This window comes from Ovis aries, chromosome 11 (assembly GCF_016772045.2).
Source record: "Ovis aries strain OAR_USU_Benz2616 breed Rambouillet chromosome 11, ARS-UI_Ramb_v3.0, whole genome shotgun sequence".
NCBI classification, from domain to species: domain Eukaryota; kingdom Metazoa; phylum Chordata; class Mammalia; order Artiodactyla; family Bovidae; genus Ovis; species Ovis aries.
Window position 1 is genome coordinate 45,922,151 of NC_056064.1, and position 21,208 is coordinate 45,943,358.

Here is a 21,208-nt window from a genome sequence, read left to right on the forward strand (position 1 = left end):
ATGTCATCCTTGTGCAGGAGCCCACATGGAGAGTTTTTGAGGAGTTTAAGCTTGCAAAATATACAGTCACATTTACATTTTTACAAAAATCACTCTGGATGCCATATGAAAAATTGTTCAGAGACACAAGGCTGGAATCCCAGGAGAACAGTTCAGAGGCTGTTGCAGAAACCCCCTGAGAAATCACAAGGACCTGAAATAAAATAATGTCTTATTTGTCCTGGGTTGTCATTTGACCTAGGTGGCAGAAACTAATCCATTTGTCTTTAAATGTTTTTGGCTAACATCTGGATAGCTGCTTCCACTTTGGGAGAGTTCTGAGTTAGAGAAATAAAGGCAAGCCCTTTGAGCTAGTCCTTCAGCGAGTCATTGGGCAATCAAAACAGACAACCAAACAGAGCTACAGAGGTAGGAAATAATCTTATGGTTACCAGGGCAGGAGGTGGGGTGAAGGAGGGAGGGATAAATTGGGAGATTGGGATTAACATATACACACCACTATATATAAAATAGGTAACTAATAAAGACCTATTACATAGCACAGGGAACTCTATTCAATACCCTATAATGACCTATATGGGAAAAATCTTTAAAAAAAACTGGCTATATGTATATGTATAACTGAATCAATTTGCTGTACAGTAGAAAGTAACACAACATTGTAAATCTATACTACAATAAAAATTAAAAAACAACCACAGTTTATATATATATATACATATATATTTAAATATAATTTTTAAACAATTCTCTATATATCTATTTTTTTGACCTTACAACACTGCACATGGGATGTTAGTTCCCTGACCAGGGATAGAACCCATACCCCCTGTAATGGAAGTGTGGAATCTTTTTTTTTTCAATAGGACTTAAAAAAAAATTATATAATTGTTTGGTAGTTCCAGGTCCTTACTGTGGCCTGTGGGATCTAGTTTCCTGACCAGGGATCAAACCCGGGCCTCCTGCACTGGGAGTATAGCGTCTTAACCACTGGACCACACCAGTGGTCCCAGTCTTAACATATAGCCCAGTCTTAACCACAGGGCAGTCCCACACCACAGTTCTTTGAGAAGTTTCATTTTTCTCCCTTTGGTACTAGGATCCTATACTGGCAATGCAAGCCATTGTTTTCCAGACCAATGCTGAGCTGGAGAGAGAAAGATGGGACTAGAGTAAGTTGAAACACCACAAAACTCTCTTACCAAGATCCCTCTGTTTTTTTCTTGATTACTCACTCCCTTGGTTACTGTAAACTTTTAGTATTCAGAGTTCCAATGATGTTGAATCTGAAAGTTTCTGCCAGTGTTCACTGCTTTTGTGGAGGATCAAATTGTTAGAGTTTGCTACTGCCATCTTTGCTGATATTTTGTAGTTTTCGGTGAATAAATCTAATACTTCTTTGGTTAAATTTATTTCCTAAGGTTCGTTGCTGTTGTTTGCTGCTACTGTAAATGAAATTGTTTTCTTAATTTCATTTCCAGGTTTTCATTGCAAGTGCATAGAAACAGAATTGATTTTTGTATATGGATCTGATATCCTACCACCTGGCTAAACTCGTTTATTAGTTCTAGTAGTTCTAGGATTTCCTCCATGTCATCTGCAAATAAAGATAATTTTACCTCCTTCTTTCCAACTTGGATGCCTTTTCATTCTCTTTCATGTCAATTGCCCTGACTGGGAATTCCAGTACAATATAGAAGTGGTAAGAGTGGGCAGCTTTGTTTTGTACCTGGATTTAGAAGAAAAATGTTTAGTCTTTCACCATGAGGTATGCTATTAACTGAGTTTTCGTTAGATGCTCCTTATTGTTTTCTTGACAGTTTTCTTCTATTCAGATTTTGTTTCATGTATGTATTCTAAAATATTTTATGCATCTAAAATGTTGTTTAAGAAGAGGTTCATAGGCCTAGTGAGATTGTCAAAGCATTCCATGGCACAGTTATTATTAAGGGCCTCTGCTATTTGACAACATCTTCCAGGTTTGAGTGACAACTATAGACTAGGCTTATACTTCTCTAGTTTGTCACAGTCCCTACCATCCCCTGGAACATTTAAAAAAATATATTTTTAAAATTTTATTTATTTTTGGCTGTGCTGAGTGTTGCATGCTGTCTTTCTCTAGTTGTGGGATACAGGCGTCTCATCGTGGTGACTTCTCTTGCTGCAGAGCACCAGCTCTAGAAGTGTGGGCTTTAGTAGTTGCGGCTCTGAGGGCTCTAGATGCAGGCTCAGTAGTTGCCCCGAGGCATGTGGGATCTTTGTGGATCAGGGATTGAATCTGTGTCTGCTGCATTAGCAGGCAGATTCTTAACCACTGGACCCCAGGAAATTACCCTGTAACATCTTTAATACCTAGGTGCTATGGATTGAATTGCATCTCTCCAAGATTCATGGTGAAGCCCCAACACCTATGGTGACTGCATTTGGAAACAGAGTCTCTTTTGGAATAATTAAGGTTAAATGAAGTCATAAAGGAAGGTCCCTGATCCCATAGGTTTAGAGTCTTTATAAGAAGAAACACCAGAGGGCACACTGTCTCTCCCTCTCTTTCTTTCTCTTCATTTCCCTTCCCATGTCTTGTGAGGACACAGCAGAAAGGTGCCATCTACAAGCCAGGGAGAGAGTCCTCACCAGAAACAAAACATTTCAGAATCTTGATCTTGGATTTTCCAGCCTCCAGAACTGAGAGTAAATAAGCTTCTGTTGCTTAAGCCACCCAGCCTGATATTTGACATGGCAGCCTCAGCAGAGTAAGACATTGGGTCTGCATCACTTGATTTTTTTGAGGCCTTCTAGTTTGTGACACCACTTCACAACTCTACCCAGATTAAATGATCTTAAAGCCAACATCCAAGATTAGTTAGGAAGGAAGCAAACTCAAGATGGGTTTTTAAAAAAAATTAATAGGATTTTGCCTCCAGACATGGAAGAACTGAGGAAATGGAAGAAAGCTGGAAGGGGTTAAGTTTCTAAATCAGAGAACTGAATCCTAGAGTGGGACTTTGAGAGATGAAGCAGGTCCACAGCTGGCGAAGCTCCCTTTCTCTGTCGTAGGTGGAGGCTGCTACAGATTCAAGGGTGATTCAAATTGAAAAAAGGGAGGGAAGAAGAGGCATGTGTGCTTAAGCTAGCTGAGCTGATGGAAAGAAAGATACAAGTCTGTGTATCCAAACCATAAGTTAACATGGAGGAATGGCTGGAAGGTTGCTGAATGGTGAGTTGAGGTGAAGAACAGGGTCTCCTGGCTGGATGGGGTGAACTCCAAAAGGAAGAGATTATACATGAAGATGGAGTAGAACAGCAGGGGAAGCTGTGAGAATTCTAGCTCCCTTCAGTATTGTCTCCATCCGCACAAACCTCATAATCTTATAAATAATGTCCCCTAAGGCAAGGACAACATCTGTCTTGTTCTTCTTTAATTTTTTTTTAATTAAAAAAGGCTTTTTAAAAATACATGAAGATGGAGTAGAACAGCAGGGGAAGCTGTGAGAATTCTAGCTTCCCCCAGTAGTGTCTTCAACTACACAAACCTCATAATCTAATAAAGTGTCCTCTAAAGCAAGGACAACTTCTGTCTTATTCTTTAACTTTTTTTAATTAAAAATTAAAAAAAAATTTTTTTGGCTATTGCCATATGGCATGTGGAATCTTAGTTTCCCAACCAGGAATCGAACATGTGCCCCCTGCACTGGAAACTCAGAGCCTTAATCACCAGACCCTCAAGGAACTATCGTGTTCTTTTTCGTGTTAACAAAGGTCCATATAGTCAAACATGACTATGGTTTTCCCAGTAGTCGTTCACAGATGTGAGAGCTGGACCATACAGAAAGCTGAGCACCAAAGAATTGATGCTTTCTAACTATCATGCTGGAGAACACTCTTGAGAGTCCCTTGGACTGAAAAGAGATCAAAGCAGTCAATCCTAAAGAAAATCAGTCCTGAATAACCATTGGAAGGACTGATGCTGAAGCTGAAGCTCCAATACTTTGGCCACCTGATGTGAAGAGCCGACTCATTGGAAAAGACCCTGATTCTGGGAAACATTGAAGGCAGGAGCAGAAGGAAAGACAGAAAATGAGATGGTTGATGGCATCACCGACTTGAGGGACATGAGTCTGAGCAAGCTCTGGGAGTTGGCAATGCACACTGAAGCCTGGTGTGCTGCAGTCCATGGGGTCGCAGGGTCACAGACGACTGAGTGACAGAGCAGGACTAATCCAAGAGACTTGTGGAATTTGCAAGAAGATGTAGTTTTCTAGAAGCTGAACAAGGCAATGTAACAAGGGGGGGTTTATCTCAGCTGAGCTTGACCCAGATTTGCTTTTTGCTCTTGTTGTTTAGTTGCTCAGTCATGTCCAACTCTGCAACACCATGGATGGCAGCATGCCAGGTTACCCTGCCCTTCACCATCTCCCAGAATTTGCTCAAATTCATGTCCATTGAGTCAGTGATGCTGTGCCCACCTTGTAAAGATAATGGATACCTCTGACATTGCAGTTGTCTTTTACTTTGGTCTCCTAGGTAACCATGACTTTTATTCTCTCTCACATCTGGCTCTAGGTTAACTCTCTAAATGAACTATAAGCTGATTAACTTGATTAACCTAATTATCAATTCACCAAAATATTTTAAAAATGAAATATAATTGACTAATAACATTTAGATTAGTCATATTATAAACATATTCACTTTATAAAATTGATATATTAAAACATACTAACTTTATAAATTAAAGATATGTGCTATAATTTTCTTTCTCTCCACATACATAAAGCATTTTTTTTTTCAGAACTGTTCCAGAACAAATTGCAGATATAATGTCCCTTTACACCTAAATACTTGTTTTTCCTATAAATAAGCCTATTCTTGTCTATCATAGGACAGTTATTTTACCAAATCAAGAAATTAATATTGACAGCATTTTTAATCTGTTGACCAAAATTTGAATAAATTTTGCCATTGTCTCACGAATGTGCTTTACAGGAAAATAATATTAAAAAAATAAAAAAGCAAAAACAAAAAACCTTCTGGACCAGGATCCAATCCAGCATCACACACTGCCTTTCCTTATCAATTTAGTCTCCATTAATCTGGAAGAATTCTTTAGTCTGTCTTTATCTTTCATAACCTTGACACTTTTGAAGATTACATGTTACTTACTATGTACAATGTCCCTCAGAATGAGTCTGTCTGGTATTTCCTCATAACTGCATTCAGGTAATGCATTTTTGGCAGGAATGTCATATCCAGAAATGATGCTATCAGGAAGCACATGGTATCTACACGTCCCATCACTGATATTTTTTTTTTGGCCACACTGTGTAGCTTGAGGACCAGGAATTGAACCTACTTCCCCTGCAGTGAAAGCACATGGTCTTAATCACAGAACTGCCAGGAAGTCCAACTGCTACTAATTTTGATCACATGGTTAAGGTGACATCTGCCAAGATTCTCCACTCTAAAGTTGTTAATTGTGAGGGAAAAGTAATATGTCTAGTGGGAAGGGACTTTGACACTATGCATATAGCCTGTTTCTCATCAAACTTCTGCCTGTTAGTTTTAGCATTTATTTATCATTCTGGCCCAAAACAATTACCACTGTGGTGGTTACCAAGTAGTGATATGTATTGTAATGTTTCTTACATTTTTGTTTGTAAAATTCATCTATATTTTTGTGTCTAATTCTAGTTTATACCAATTCATTGTTTGAATTATATCATCATTTATTTATAATTTTATTGGTGATAAGACATTTGGGATGTTTATCAGTCAGTCAGTTCAGTCGCTCAGTTGTGTCTGACTCTTTTTGCTACCCCATGAACCGTAGCACACCAGGCCTCCCTGTCCATCACCAACTCCCAGAGTTTACTCAAACTCATGTCCATCGAGTCAGTGATGCCATCCAACCACCTCATCCTCTGTCGTCCCCTTCTCCTCTTGCCTTCAATCTTTCCCAGGATCAGGGTCTTTTCAAATGAGTCAGGTCTTTGCCTCAGGTGACCAAAGTATTGGAGTTTCAGCTTCAATATCAGTCCTTCCAGTGATTATTCAGGACTGATTTCCTTTAGGTTGGATCTCCTTGCAGTCCAAGGGACTCTCAAGAGTCTTCCCCAACACCACAGTTCAAAAGCATCAGTTCTTCGGCACTCAGCTTTCTTTATCGTCCAACTCTCACATCCATACATAAAAACTAGAGCCTTGATGAGATGGACCTTTGATGGCAAATTAACATCTCTGCTTTTTAATATGCTGTCTAGGTTGGTCATAACTTTCCTTCCAAGGAGTAAGCATCTTTTAATTTCATGGCTGCAGTCACCATCTACAGTAATTTTGGAGCCCCCCAAAATAGAGTCTGACACTGTTTCTCCACCTATTTGCCATGAAGTGATGGGACTGGATGCCATGATCTTTGTTTTCTGAACGTTGAGCTTTAAGCCAACTTTTTCACTCTCCTCTTTGACTTTCATCAAGAGGCTCTTTAGCAGTTCTTCACTTTCTGCCATAAGGGTGGTGTCATCTGCATATCTGAGGTTATTGATACTTCTCCCAGCAATCTTGATTCAGCTTGTGCTTCATCCAGTTCAGCATTTCTCATGATGTATTTTGCATATAAGTTAAATAAGCACAGTGACAATATACAGCCTTGACGTACTCCTTTTCCTATTTGGAACCAGTCTGTTGTTCCATGTCCAGTTCTAACTGTTGCTTCCTGACCTGCACACAGATTTCTCAAGAGGCAGGTCAGGTGGTTTGGTATTCTCACCTCTTTTTGAATTTTCAACAATTTGTTGTGATCCGCAGTCAAAGGCTTGTCATAGTCAATAAAGCAGAAATAGATGTTTTTCTGGAACTCTCTTGCTTTTTTGATGATCCAGCAGATGTTGGCAATTTGATCTCTGGTTCCTCTGCCTTTTCTAAATCCAGCTTGAACAACTGGAAGTTCACGTTATTGCTGAAGCCTGGCTTGGAGAATTTTGAGCATTACTTTAGTAGCATGTGAGATGAGTACAATTGTGCGGTATATGAGCAGTCTTTGGCATTGCCTTTCTTTGGGGTTGGAATGAAAACTGACCTTTTCCAGTCCTGTGGCCACTGCTGAGTTTTCCAAATTTGTTGACATATTGAGTGCAGCATCTTCACAGCATCACCTTTGAGGATTTAAAGTAGCTCAACTGGAATTCCATCACCTCCACTAGCTTTGTTTGTAGTGATGCTTCCTAAGGCCCACTTGACTTCGCATTCCAGGATGTCTGGGCTCTAGGTGAGTGATCACACCATCGTGATGTTTATACTTTTAGGTAATTTAGAGAATCTATAGTGGGTCTTCCCTGGTAGTCCAGTGGTTAGGAATCTGCCTGCCACAACTGGAGAAAGCCTGTGCATAGCAACAAAGACCCAGTGCATTCAAAAATAAATAAGTTTAAAATCTATAATTTACATTTTATACACAGATCCTGGTACATATAAGAACACACTTGTCTAGGGATGTACTGCCAAATATTGTAGCCACTAGCCACATGTAACCGCTGAGTATTTCAAGTGTGGCTGGTCTAAATTGCATTGTGCCATAAGTGTAAAATATATACACCACATTTTAAAGAGTTAACATGAAAATAAGTAAAATATTTCATTCATGTTTATGCTGATTATATGTTCATATGATATTTTTGATTTTGTGGCTAAACAAAACATACAAAATCCCCTTACAAGGATGAAAAAGACTTGCTTCATCCAAGAACACTTTCCCTTTCTGAGCCAGTATGCATCCAATCCAACATGAGGGTATGAAGTCCTGTCTCCATGCCCCAACTCAGGACCACTATAAAGGTCTACCCAATACAATGCTTATAAATACCTTTAACATTTATTTCTTACCCTAAAAGTGAACTTGTTTTGAGTTTTTCCTCTTCATTTTGTCAAACTGTAAACATGTTCTTTAAAACATGTCATAAACATAATTATGTAAAACTTGTTTCTGAATATATGTATTTTAACATTTTTTAAAAATTATGAACCTGTGATAGCACGTTTACAGGAGACTTGGGAAAAAAGAACAAAGTTACACAGTAACACTACATATTACAATTATTTTTAAGTAGATGAAATAAGAATTTTAGCTGGAGTTTCAATATCAAACTCAAAAATTAATAGAATGAATAGAAAGAAAATTAAAAGGATATAGCAGACCTGAGCAGCACTATGAACCAATTCCATGTAATTAAGATTTATACAATTTTCACACAACAGCAGGATACAAATTCTACTCAAGCTCCCAGACTATAAACCAGGATATTTTTTAATACATTTTTGAGAAAAGTTTCTAAAAGGTGGAAGATACTTTTTTCCCTGGAAATTGAGTAAAACAAGGTGTTTGTGCTCTTAAGAAAGCCTATGGAATTATTCACAGGATCTATGCTGATTATGCTAACTCCAGAGCTCCTCTAGTTAATGTTTTGGTACAAATGGCAGATCTCCAGAGAGGTTTCCAGCACTGACCAGATTGTTCAGTTCAGTTCCGTTCAGTCACTCAGTCATGTCCAGCTCTTTGCGACCCCATGAATCACAGCACGCCAGGCCTCCTTGTCCATCACCAACTCCCAGAGTTCACTGAGATTCACATTCATTGAGTCAGTGATGCCATCCAGCCATCTCATCCTCTGTCGTCCCCTTCTCCTCCTGCCCCCAATCCCTCCCAGCATCAGAGTCTTTTCCAATGAGTCAACTGTTCACATGAGGTGGCCAAAGTACTGGAGTTTCAGCTTTAGCATCATTCCTTCCAAAGAAATCCCAGGGCTGATCTCCTTCAGAATGGACTGGTTAGATCTCCTTGCAGTCCAAGGGACTCTCAAGAGTCTTCTCCAACACCACAGTTCAAACACATCAATTCTTAGGCACTCAGCCTTCTTCACAGTCCAAGTCTCACATCCATACATGACTACTGGGAAAACCATAGCCTTGACTAGATGGACCTTAGTCGGCAAAGTAATATCTCTGCTTTTGAATATGCTATCTAGGTTGGTCATAACTTTTCTTCCAAGGAGTAAGTTTTAATTTCATGGCTGCAATCACCATCTGCAGTGATTTTGGAGTCCAGAAAAATAAAGTCTGACACTGTTTCCACTGTTTCCCCACCTATTTCCCATGAAGTGATGGGACCGGATGCCATGATCTTTGTTTTCTGAATGTTGAGCTTTAAGCCAACTTTTTCACTCTCCTCTTTCACTTTCATCAAGAGGCTTTTTGATTCCTCTTCACTTTTTAGGTGGCCCCAAACTTCTCATACAGATTGGAGGAAGAAAATTTCATTAGGAAGAGGCCATAGACATATTGGTGAGGAGTCTGCAGTGGCTGAGATAGAGACAGATTGTGTCTTCAGATAAGATTATGTGTCCCTGGGCTCCCCTGGTTGCTCAGTGGTGAAGAATTCGCCTGCCAATGCAGGAGACACAGGTTCAATCCCTAATCCAGGAAGATCCCACACGCTGCCAAGAAACTAAGCCCGTGGGCCACATCCATTGAGCCTGTGCACTAGAGCCCGGGAGCCACAGCTAATGAAACCTACACACCCAAGAGCCTGTGCTCCAAACAAGAGAAACAAACCACTGTAACGAAAAGCCTGCTCACCATGACACCAGAGTAGCCCCCACTTCTTGCAACTAGAGAAAGGCCAGCCCAGAGCAATGAAGACCCAGAATAGACAAAAGTTAAATAAACAAAACTATTTTTAAAAATTATGTGTCCCTTTCATTCATACCCTTCTCTATTTGCTTGCTCTATCTGAAGGAAAAAATGATTATCAATTTGCATTAAACAAGTGTGGTGCTTTCAGTAACTTGTTTTGCCTACCTCTTGACATCATGAACCAGAGGGTTTTAAGTTTAACCTTAATACTCAAATAACTCCAAACTTTCAAAAAGTAGAAAAATTATAACATATATTCATGTATCTTTATATTAAATATATATCTATGTATAGAGTTATATGTGTATTTATTTCTTTTTCTGAAACTTTCACAGGTACATTATTATCATGGCCCTTTACCACCTAAACACTTCAGTGGTCATTTCCTATAAATAGGAATATTTTCTCACCTAACAACAGCACATAAATTAACAGTTCGTAAGTTTATAATTCTTTAATCTAACGACCATATTCCAAATTTGTCACTTAACTTCAGTTCAGTCGCTCAGTTGCGTCTGACTCTTTGTGACTCCATGAACCACAGCATGCCAGGCCTCCCTGTCCATCACCAATTACCGGAGTCTACCCAAACCCATGTCCATTGAGTTGGTGATGCCACCCAACCATCTCATCCTCTGTCGTCCCCTTCTCCTCCTGCCCTCAATCTTTCCCAGCATCAGGTCTTTTCAAGTGAGTCAGTTCTTCGCATCAGGTGGCCAAAGTATTGGAGTTTGAGCTTTAACATCAGTCCTTCCAACGAACATCCAGGACTAATCTCCTTTAGGATGGACTGGTTGGATCTCCTTGCAGTCCAAGGGACTCTCGAGTCTTCTCCAACATCACAGTTCAAAAGCATCAATTCTTCAGCGCTCAGCTTTCTTTATGGTCCAACTCTCACATACATACATGACTACTGGAAAAACCATAGCCTTGACCAGACGGACCTTTGTTGACAAAGTAATGTCTCTACTTTCTAATATACTGTCTAGGTTGGTCATAACTTTCCTTCCAAGGAGTAAGCGTCTTTTAATTTCATGGCTGCAATCACCATCTGCAGTGATTTTGGAGCCCAGAAAAATAAAGTCAGCCACTGTTTCCACATATATTTTCCATGAAGTGATGGGACCGGATGCCATGAGCTTAGTTTTCTGAATGTTGAGTTTTAAGCCAACTTTTTCACTCTCCTCTTTCACTTTGTTTCACTCTTTAGTAGTTCTTCACTTTCTGCCTTAAGGCTGGTGTCATCTGCATATCTGAGGTTATTGATATTTCTCCCAGCAATCTTGATTCCAGCTTGTGCTTCCTCCAGCCCAGCGTTTCTCATGATGTACTCTGCATATAAGTCAGTTAACTTAGTGATGTTCTTTATAGCGTTTTTATCTCAAGACAAAAATCTAGCCTAGGGTCATGTATTCCATTCAATTGTCATGTACTCAGCCTTCTTTAATTTGGAATATTTCTACTGACATCTTTTATGACATTAATGATCTTTTTATTTTACATTATCCATTTATTTTTGGCTACACTGGGTCTTTGTTGATTCATGTGGGCTTTCTCTAGTTTCAGTGAGTGGGGACTACTCTCTAGTTGTGGTGCATGGGCTTCTCATTGCGGTGGCTTCTCGTGTTGAAGAGCATGGGCTGTAGAATGTGGCCTCAGTAGTTGTAACACTTGGGCTTAGTTGCTGGCACTCAGCCTTCTTTATGACCAACTCTCTGACCTGTACATGACAACTGGAAAAACCATAGCTTTGACTATACGGATCTTTGTTAGCAAAGTGATGTCTCTTTTTATGATGATGTCTAGGTTTATCGTGTCTTCTTCTAAGGATTGTCTCCATGCTTTAATGCAAACTGAAATTGTTATTAATGGTTTCCAGGTGGCACTGGTGGTAAAGAACCTACCTGCCAGTGCAGGAGACATGACATAGATTTAATCCCTGGGCCAGGAAGATCCCCTGGAGGAGGGCACGGCAACCCACTCCAGTATTCTTGCCTGGAGAATCCCATGGACAGAGGAACCTGCTGGGCTACCGTCCATAGGGTCGCAGAGTTGGATACAACTGAAGTGACTTAGCACCCCACCCACCACCCTCTTGCTCTACAATCACAGGCTTATGGTGATAGCAGGATCCCTACAGGAAATCTTTCTCTTCTTACAGGTAATTTGAAGTTACAGTATTTTCTTAATAATGAAGGCATGAACCCTATACAGTTTTGTTTTACTTGATTTTATGGTTATTTTGGGAGATGGACAGATTTGTTATCAGGTAAGTATCATTGTTTTCCAGCCCTAGAAGTCTCAATATACTTTTCTTATCAGACATACATTTTAGCACCCAATCACAATTGCACTGATCAGAAAAAAAGGTTTAATTGTTCAGGGTCACACAGCAATTAAGGGGCAAAGTCTACACTTCCTAGACATCAGCTTAGTGCTTTTTAAAAAGACATGATTAGAAACCTCAATTCTACTTCATTGTTGTTTGCTCTGTTACTTACTCATTTCTTATTCCAATTCCAGTGAAGCATTACGCGTTTGGATTTTCTTTTCAAATACAGCTTTTAGCACTAAACTGAAAATTCCATCTTCAGGGTGTTAAAATAAAAAGAATGCTTATGTTAGGGGAAATTGGTAATCAAAAAAACGTAAGAATGGAAAGAAAATCGAGGATTTAAAATTTTCTACTTTAAAGCAAATTCTAGTTACTCAAGAAAGGGATAGAGCTTTCAATTTCAGTGTGAGAAGTACACAGACAGGATATATATCTCTCTCAAAGGATTAAACACTTAACAGATTTTAATCTATGGTTAGTAATAAAGTTACCTCTGTAAAACCAGAACTTCTATGATACCAATTTCAAAATGCTAGGGAGGACACTTGACAGTTAATATTAGACATGATCTCAAACTGCCAGAGAAGTCCAAAACTAAATGTTCATTAGATACACTAATGCCAAGTGTCCAGCTGTGCCATTTAATAGCTGAGAGTCTTTTCCTTTTGTAAAATCGAGTAGCACTTACCATATAGGGTTGAGGACTGAAAATATTGTACACAAGGCAAGTAACACAGGACACATGACAAGAACTCACTAAACACAGCTGTTTAGCAAAGTCTGTATTTCTGAACCTTCACAAAACCACTCATTACAGGCTAAAAAAAACAAAGAATACTTCGTACTTAGACTTCTAGTTATCCCTGTCCCACTGACAGCAAATGGCCAGTCCTAGGAAGGTTATGGTCTGAGTCATCCCCTAATCCGCCCAGCACACCTCACTTATGTCTTTTTCCCTACCTCTACCCTTTCTTCAAGTCTGAGCAAAACCCTTCAGCCTTCTACAAGATATCAAGCTAGAGTAAAACTTGCTCTCTATATTCTACTTCTTTCAGATCTTGATATTTAAAATGGATTCTAGTTAGAAAAGAGCTTTGTGTCCCTTGTAAAGTAATTTCAGAAATCACACGACTGAGAAATAAGCAGCTGACTTGCAAAGTGGCAGCTGCTGGCAAGGGGCTTTTGTAGTTTGGGAAAAATACATTCTAAAGTTACCAATTTTTGTCACAATATTTATTTTGAAACTCCAAATACTACTAAAAAAGGGGTGTGAATTTTAAAATAAATAAATATATATATTAGATGAGAGTGTAAGTAAAAAAATAGAGAAGCATTGCCCTAGAATTCTGTGGAACATAAAACTAATCTTTCACTATTTTGCTGTGCCTCGCTATCAAAATACAGATGGCACAGCTCTGATATAGCTTTAATGACTTGATTATGAATTGTTTTCAAAAGTAATTTATTTGGATTTTCCATATCCTTTAATGAATTGCAAATATATTAACAGAAAAGACTTTCCCCCCCAAGACTGTACAATTTCTGAAATAAGTCAGGAAAAGCAAAAAAAGAAGACACAAAATTACATTGTTTCAATGCATATATAACACACACATCACACCCACACTTGCATTTTCCCAGGTTTTCACAAAGAAAACAGGTCACCATATTTCTCTTGAAGACCCATACTATACTCTGGCTAAACAGAGACTTGCAAACTTTTTTCTTCAAAAAGAGCATTTTTAATAGACTAAATACTGGTTATCACTGAGTTTTTGTTTAAGGTACAACAGCAGCATGGTTCAAATATTACTTGCAGTTCTTGGAAAAAAATAAAAATTTTAAAGTAATGAAATACAGAAAAAGTAGGACCACCTTTCATTATTTTGAGTACCATTGTTCTCTTGAAAAAATATTTCCAACCTTCTAAAATCCCAGAGTTAAGAACCACTTCCAAGGGGGAAAAATATCCATTGCCACAACATAACTTCTGAGCAAGAGTGTGTGTGTGTGTGTATACACACGTGTGAAAGGCTTAAAGAGAAAAAATGATGTTGAAGTACTTAGTATTTCTGATTTCCTTCAAAATACTTCTGAAATTTGAAGCAAACATTTCGCTTGATTAAAATGCATATCTTCTTCTGGTTATTTGATCCCCATACTACGAAAAAAAGAAAGAAGAGAAAGCCAGAAACAGTAAATAGGTAGGAAATGCTTCCAACAGCTAAATGACTTTGAAAGTAGAGGTGTGAGGAAAATGCAGTCAGATCAATCCTGGGCTGATTATCGATCAACCAACCATCGCCATGCTGTGCCTTCCACAACTATCCTTTTATTCTTGGTCTCAAAATTAATACCAGAAAGACTTACTTCTGGCACAGGACATAAATTCCTACTACAAAACATAACTAATTATACATCAGCAAATTGTTTTCTGAGCATAGCTTTCTCCAAGCTTTGTAACAAGGAGTCCAGATCAAAGCTTTCTATGAAAACTCTATATTTGATACTGTTATATAGCTGGCTTATGATTTGCCAATTAAAAAAAAAAAAGAATATAAAATTAAATATTACAGAACTAGTGGATAATAAAATGGAATATTTGTTAGAATTCAAGTGCTAGCCCTGGGGAATCTTTAATGATATTCATTTACTCCCAATCTTTCCTTTTCTTATAAATTATTTTTTTAGGCAGCACATAAACAGATTAGGTAGGAAATTTTTGTTAAATACCTCTCTGGCATCCCAATACCCAACCTAACACTCTGACTTGAATTAGTTTATAATGCACTTTAATCCATATTCAAATGAGCAGATTAATAGTAAATGACAGAAAATTACTGAGACTATGGGCTAAAATTTTTTCACATCTTCTGTAATCCACCTTATTTTCACAGCTTGACTAACAAAATACATGTAACCAGTATATAAGTTTGTCCTTCATCAAATAATCCATAACAATAACTGTAGGCCTGTCATTTGTAAGAAACTATAAATTTGTTATATTCTGACATTGGCACTTAATAAAATGTTAACAACTAAAGTTTCTCTAAAAATTTCAAACATTACAATAAAGGAGATACACAATTTAAAACTTTAAATCGGTTACTGTGAAATTCCAATAATTCCCATTTTATTATGCATAATTAGATCTTTAAAATTGTGGTCATTCCCCAAAGACATCAATCTATATTACGATAAACTCAAGAGAGAACTTGTCTCCTTCATAAGAGTGGGTGGTTTTTTGTTTTTATTTTTGCAGCTAAACATTTCTAATATTCTAAACCCAATCACTCTCAGTACATGTTTTGGTGACTCACACTACTGGAAATAATCTGAAGCAGAGAGCAGAAAAGAATGGAAACGACCTCACCAAAGGTAACCACACTTTCTTGCACCTCGCTTAAACACTTAAGGAAAGTCAAGGGATACTGTCTTGAACAAATATAAATTCAAGGTTATGGTAGGATTCTGATTGTATTAAGGCTTTCACTATCATGATCTCTTACAGTCTTTCCATTTAGTGTTCTCATTTTGATTCTTCTGGTGAACTTAAATGGTTATTAAGAGCCTTGTTTTGGCTTTTCAGTGGGCAACCCCTCTATCATCTCTGAATGTTAAAGGTGATCCCACAGAGCTCAAAGAGAAGAGGAAAAATGTTAAGGACCAATTTTAAAGTTTGTTAATACCAAGACAACAATGATCAACACTTTGAGGCAAGATGAATAAATTAAAATTCTTGGTTAGACATTAAAGTATTCTTGCCAAGAATAAGTATACACTGTTATGGAGGGATATTGATTCCTACATGAGTCCCTATATGCTGATTACATTTGTTTATGGGAGACACTGAAGTTTAAGGTAATTTACATTCCTTGGCAATCAGGTTACTCTGTTATAGGCAATGTCTTTTATTGTTCCATCTGGCACTTGCTAACACCATTCTTGAAGAACCTAGAAATGAAGGTCAGTCACTTTGTTTATCAGGAACAGAACCAAGTAAAAACAAATTTTTGGAAAAACGACCAAGAGATTCTGGTTCATCACTATTTTCCATATCTAATGGTTCCTTCAGGATAAAACATAACTCTTCCTTCCATGATAGCTTTCCAACAAAGGGAGATTAAAGAAAAAAAAAAAAGAAAGAAAAAGAAAGTTTCCCACCCTATCCCCTCTAAACTGTCATTCATACTGGTGAAAGAGCCAGTCTTGTTAGCAGCTAAATATTGCACTGCCTTTCATTCTGTGTACAGTCAGGGTCCAATGAAAGTGGCACACTCAGGATATAAGTGATGGATGATGACAATGCTGGCTCAAGAGTGAAGACTCAGTATATGGAAGGACAAGAAACATGTCAGCATGAGTCACACATCCAGTTGTAAAGGTCTGATTTCCAGAAGTTAAAATTCATCACTTTCAGCTGCATGAAGTTGTGTGTCATCAGCATCCGTCATGCTGCTCTCCTGGGATTCGTCTGTTCCCACTTCAAAAAAAAAAAAGGTCTACAGTAAGGTATCTGAAAAATATTTTTTTTAGTTCATGAAAATAAGTAAAGAAAACTATTATATTCAGAGAGTTAAGACCTTAAACAAAAGCCCTTAAAAACCCTGATATCCTTCAATAAAATGTAATTCAAGTTCCTTATTTTACAGCATGTCTAAGATTATTTTATTGCATTTAACCATTAAGAGTTTTAACTACTAAAACTGTCTCTCCCTAATGAATTCTTATTCCCTAACCTAAGAACTGGGCTTCCCAGGTGGCGCTAGTGGTAAAGAACCAGACTGCCAATGCAGAAGACTTAAGAGATATGGCTTTGATCTCTGGGTCAGGAAGATCCCCTGGAAGAGGGCACGGCAATCCACTCCAGTAATCTTACCTGGAGGATCCCACGGACAGGGGAGCCTGGCGGGCTACAATCCATAGTGTCGCAAAGAGTTGGACACGACTGAAGCAACTTAGCATACACTCAACCTAAGAATTAGAACTATTCTCTAAGACATTAAAAAAGACTGACATTCCACCCAACTGTTGACTTCACTTTGGGGATAGTCCCTATTAGTTCATAAAAATATAAAATATATTTCTGGAACAAAGCCATCTTAGTTTATCTTATCAGAGGTCTCTCAATTCATATTTATCTGCCTTTTAACTAACTGATGTATAGGAGAAGGCAATGGCACCCCACTCCAGTACTCTTGCCTGGAAAATCCCATGGATGGAGGAGCCTGGTAGGCTGCAGTCCATAAGGTCGCTAAGAGTCGGACACAACTAAGTGACATGACTTTCACGTTTCACTTTCACGCATTGGAGAAGGAAATGGCAACCCACTCCAGTGTTCTTGCCTGGAGAATCCCAGGGACGGGGGAGCCAGGTGGGCTGCCGTCTATGGGGTCACACAGAGTCGGACACGACTGAAGTGACTTAACAGTAGCAGCTGACTTACAATATTATATTAGTTTCAGATGTACAATATTTAGATTTTAGATATGTGAGAGTTACACAGAATTTGAACAGCTACTACTACAGATCTGTCAATACTTTAAAATGTTCACAAATTTATTATTCATTCACTTAGCACTAGTTTTCAACACAGTCACACCTATCATCTTTTCTCTCCCTACCACATTCCTAGGAAGCAGATAAGCCAGGCATTAGTTACACAGGTTGAAGCTCAGGTGAAAATTAGCAATGGATTTGTCAAAATCACACAGCAAACTAGATCCAGAACTGAATACCTGGCTCCATATGCACACTGTTGTTTTATTACCCTGTTCAATTTCCCTAAAATTTCATTTGGTATAAAAAATCTACTGTGTTTAGAAATAAAATTCTTATGCAAAAGGCAGCTTTCTGAATATTCAAAAAATTTTCCACTTTATTCTGTGCCATAAAGAAGTATCTGTTTCCTCTGATACGGTGTTTCACTAGCTTTCTGGTTTGAATAATCACATATAGACCTAAGTCATATGGATGATACTCACTGATCTGTTCTTCTTGGGTTATTGGCTCCTCATCATCTGGAAGGTAGCGTTTATCAATTGCCTCTTTAATCTGGTTATTGGCTCCTTTAGGATCTAAATCCATAGCCCAAGAGAAATTCATCAGGGCGAGGTGCGTTTGACCTAACTTCTTGTAAACCTAAAAATAAACAGCAGCACTACATTTTTCATTAAGTTGTAAGCTTCATCTATAAAATCCTAAATATTTTAAATTTAAATTAGGTTCCTGATTGATGTGTTATAAGTTCATTCTGAAGAGTAGGACATTTTCATCCTACAGAAGAATTCATACCAACTTTTGAGTTCCTTTTAATATATTCAGGTATTATTTTCAGAATTCCTTGCCTGTATCTCTCAGGTAGTGAGCTTCCAACATATCTCACTCTGCTTGGAACAATGACAGTGGACTATAAATTGCTTAATTAGTACTTATTTACACTGATTTTAAATGGAGTTATAGTAACTGTCCCCCGATGGCTCAGTGGTAAAGAATCCACCTGCAGTGTAGAAGTCACAGGAGACATGGGTTCGATCCCTGGGTCGGGAAGATTCCCTTGGAGGAGGAAATGGCAACCCACTCCAGCATTCTTGTCTGAAAAATCCCATGGACAGAGAAGCCTGGCTAGCTACAGTCCAAAGGTCACAAAGAGTCAGACACAACTGAGTTTGTGGTAACCATATATTATACAAAGCAACTCTCACCACTGTCCACCATCCTCAGTTACTTTAACCAATTGGCTTCTGGGGACCCAGTGTGTAAGTCCTGACTAGTCTTGCCTCAGAAATTCTGCAAGCCATTTTTTTGAACTAAGACAACACCGTGGTATTATTTTTCTTCTTTTGGGATACGTTTGAGTATTTTATTGATAACTGGAAGCTAAGGGCTTTCCTTGATGTAGTTTCAGTCATAAGACTGAGACTCAGACATTATCAGTCACTGGGCTGCAAGTGCTGATATACTTCCAAAACTACAGAAAGATCACAGGGTGTGTGCTCTTGCTTCTTCATTAGGATATCTACCACCTTCTTAAATGTTAACAAAAACTAAATCCATGATTTATTTCCAGAGTATATAGTATCAGAGATCTAGCTGAATTTGCTCAATAGATGGTGCACAATAAAGCATATTTATTTTTTAAAAGTTAGTATCTGTTATGAAAGAGTTTAGAACCAGGGCCCCAATCTTTACCTTTCCTATTAAGAAGTAAACGAGGGATTCTTTGGGAACAATTTGTTTCAATTCTTCAAGTTCTTGTAAAGCAGACTGAAAAAAGCAAAGAAAAACACAGTAGCAAAATTTTTACAGTTTTGACTAAGCAAGTGATTTTATTTAATTTCCCAAATCATCTTAACTAAAGCTTATTAGATCTTAATCAAAGTACTACCTTGCTTCATTAATCCTCGTGAAAATGCAAGAAAAATACCTATTACAACAAGAACTAAGAAACGTCAGGAATTCACTCAAATTCACTGAAAACATACACGATTCTTTGTGAAATATGGAGGTGATAACCCTAGCTTTTGTCACAATTTTATTTAAAACAGCTAAATTCAATCACATTGTGTATAAAGATGTTTTAAGAACTAAGTTGCAGAACACTTCTGAAGTTCTGTTAATATACCTTCTCCCTGACACAAGAACTAGCTTTGAATACCAACCTGCCATTTTAACTAATGATGAAGAACCTAGAATTGAGTTAATGATTATCTAGTAATCTTCTGACTACTGCTGAGTAAAGTTTGTCTAGTAATCTTCTGACTACTGCTAAAGGGGTTCAAGAGATTGAGAAGACAGATAGGAAAATTGTATATGTATTTAAAAGGAAGATCTGATGATTAAAAATAAAAAACAGCTCCCCAAATGAGATACTGTCAATTTTTCACCTAGTAAATAGATAAAAATTAAAAGTTTGATATTACATAAAGTTACCATGAGGGAGGAAGGACAGGTATTCTCATCACTGAGGGCAGAACTGCAAATTGATGCAAACTCTGTGTAAGGACAACTTAACACGATCTTTTAAGTTAAAAACTACATGTAAACACTGATTCAGCATCCATTTGTTAGGAATTTGGCCTAGTTATGTCAACTAACATAATATTTTTCTAATCAGAATAATAAAAAGTCAGTGAGAAGAATGACCTTGCTTAAAGTTTTTGCAAATCTCTGGTTAAGAGAAGACAGCTGGACTCATCTGCTTTTGCATTCAATCTGTTATGATGTCACATCAAGTAGCTTTTAGAACACCCCACTGTACACTGGTGAGAAAATGAAAGTGAAAGGGGCAAATAACATCTAAATATTATTATGAAAATAGTTCTCACCTATGGACTTTCTGGAAAGATTTTTGGTAACCTCCCAGAAGTGCCCAGACTGTACTTTAGCATCACTGTTTTGAATGTATTTTAATCAAGATGTTGTACCCCAAAACATCTATACTGCTACACCATAACAGTTTAGAACTAATATGTTTTCTATGACTGCAGGTTACAATCGTTATCAAAATTTCATGCATTTATCATGCTGTACCCCTCTCCCCCCCCATAATCTACTTGGAAACTCTTGAGAAACAGTTTCTAACACAGACACAGTATAGTATCCAACATAGCAGGAGAGCTCTCTTTTTCGCCCTAGAAGGCTTAAACAACTACACACCAATACAATACATTAGACAGGGTGGTGTCTAGTAACGATTTTTGCCACAGAGATTGACGTGGCCCTCGAACAGTTTGATTTTCATTTCGGAGGCAAGACATAGCACAAGCAGTCAGTAACTTTTCTTATGCCCTCTTTCTAACCTACACCTAATCATGCATCAAAGTAAACCTGATAATCTGGCTGAGCCCCAAGCTGGTAGTCAAAAATGACTATAACCATTCTGGCCTGGACAATGGGTCAGATTAGAACATAGGTTTCTTGAAGCAAGTATAGGCTTGATTTACATGGCATTCCTGGTAGATGACATGGCTTATGCCTTTAAGATTAATAAATAAAATCCTTCAACTGAAGAACCTGACCACATATCAGATTAAATAAAATTTTATTTTAAATTTTTGTACAATGAAGCAAAAACAGGAAAACAAATCCTGAATTACAATTATAGTAAACTTCAAAGAGCGAGTTAAAAATTGTTAAATGTTTATTAGATTTAAAGGACATTGCATTGGAGAAGGAAATGGCAACCCAATC

General features: G+C 37.9%; 1 protein-coding gene across 9 annotated transcripts in view; it reads right to left on the bottom strand.

The window, feature by feature from the left end:
• Positions 1 to 13,461: 13,461 nt before the first annotated feature.
• The window catches only part of CDC27 (cell division cycle 27), a 52,624-nt gene continuing 44,877 nt past the window's right edge, over positions 13,462 to 21,208 (bottom strand). For 4 of the 9 annotated variants that reach the window (XM_012186252.4, XM_004013007.5, XM_012186250.4 and 1 more), the window contains exons 17-19: positions 19,208 to 19,282; positions 18,001 to 18,157; positions 13,462 to 16,499 (exon numbers count right to left, since the gene is read on the bottom strand). In XM_012186252.4, coding sequence (XP_012041642.1) covers positions 16,417 to 16,499; positions 18,001 to 18,157; positions 19,208 to 19,282 — 315 coding nt within the window. In that variant the 3' untranslated portion in view covers positions 13,462 to 16,416. Of the gene's footprint in view, positions 18,177 to 19,207; positions 19,283 to 21,208 lie in introns of all 9 variants that reach the window. The other 5 variants (XM_027974365.3, XM_027974364.3, XM_012186253.5 and 2 more) reach the window with 2 other exon arrangements.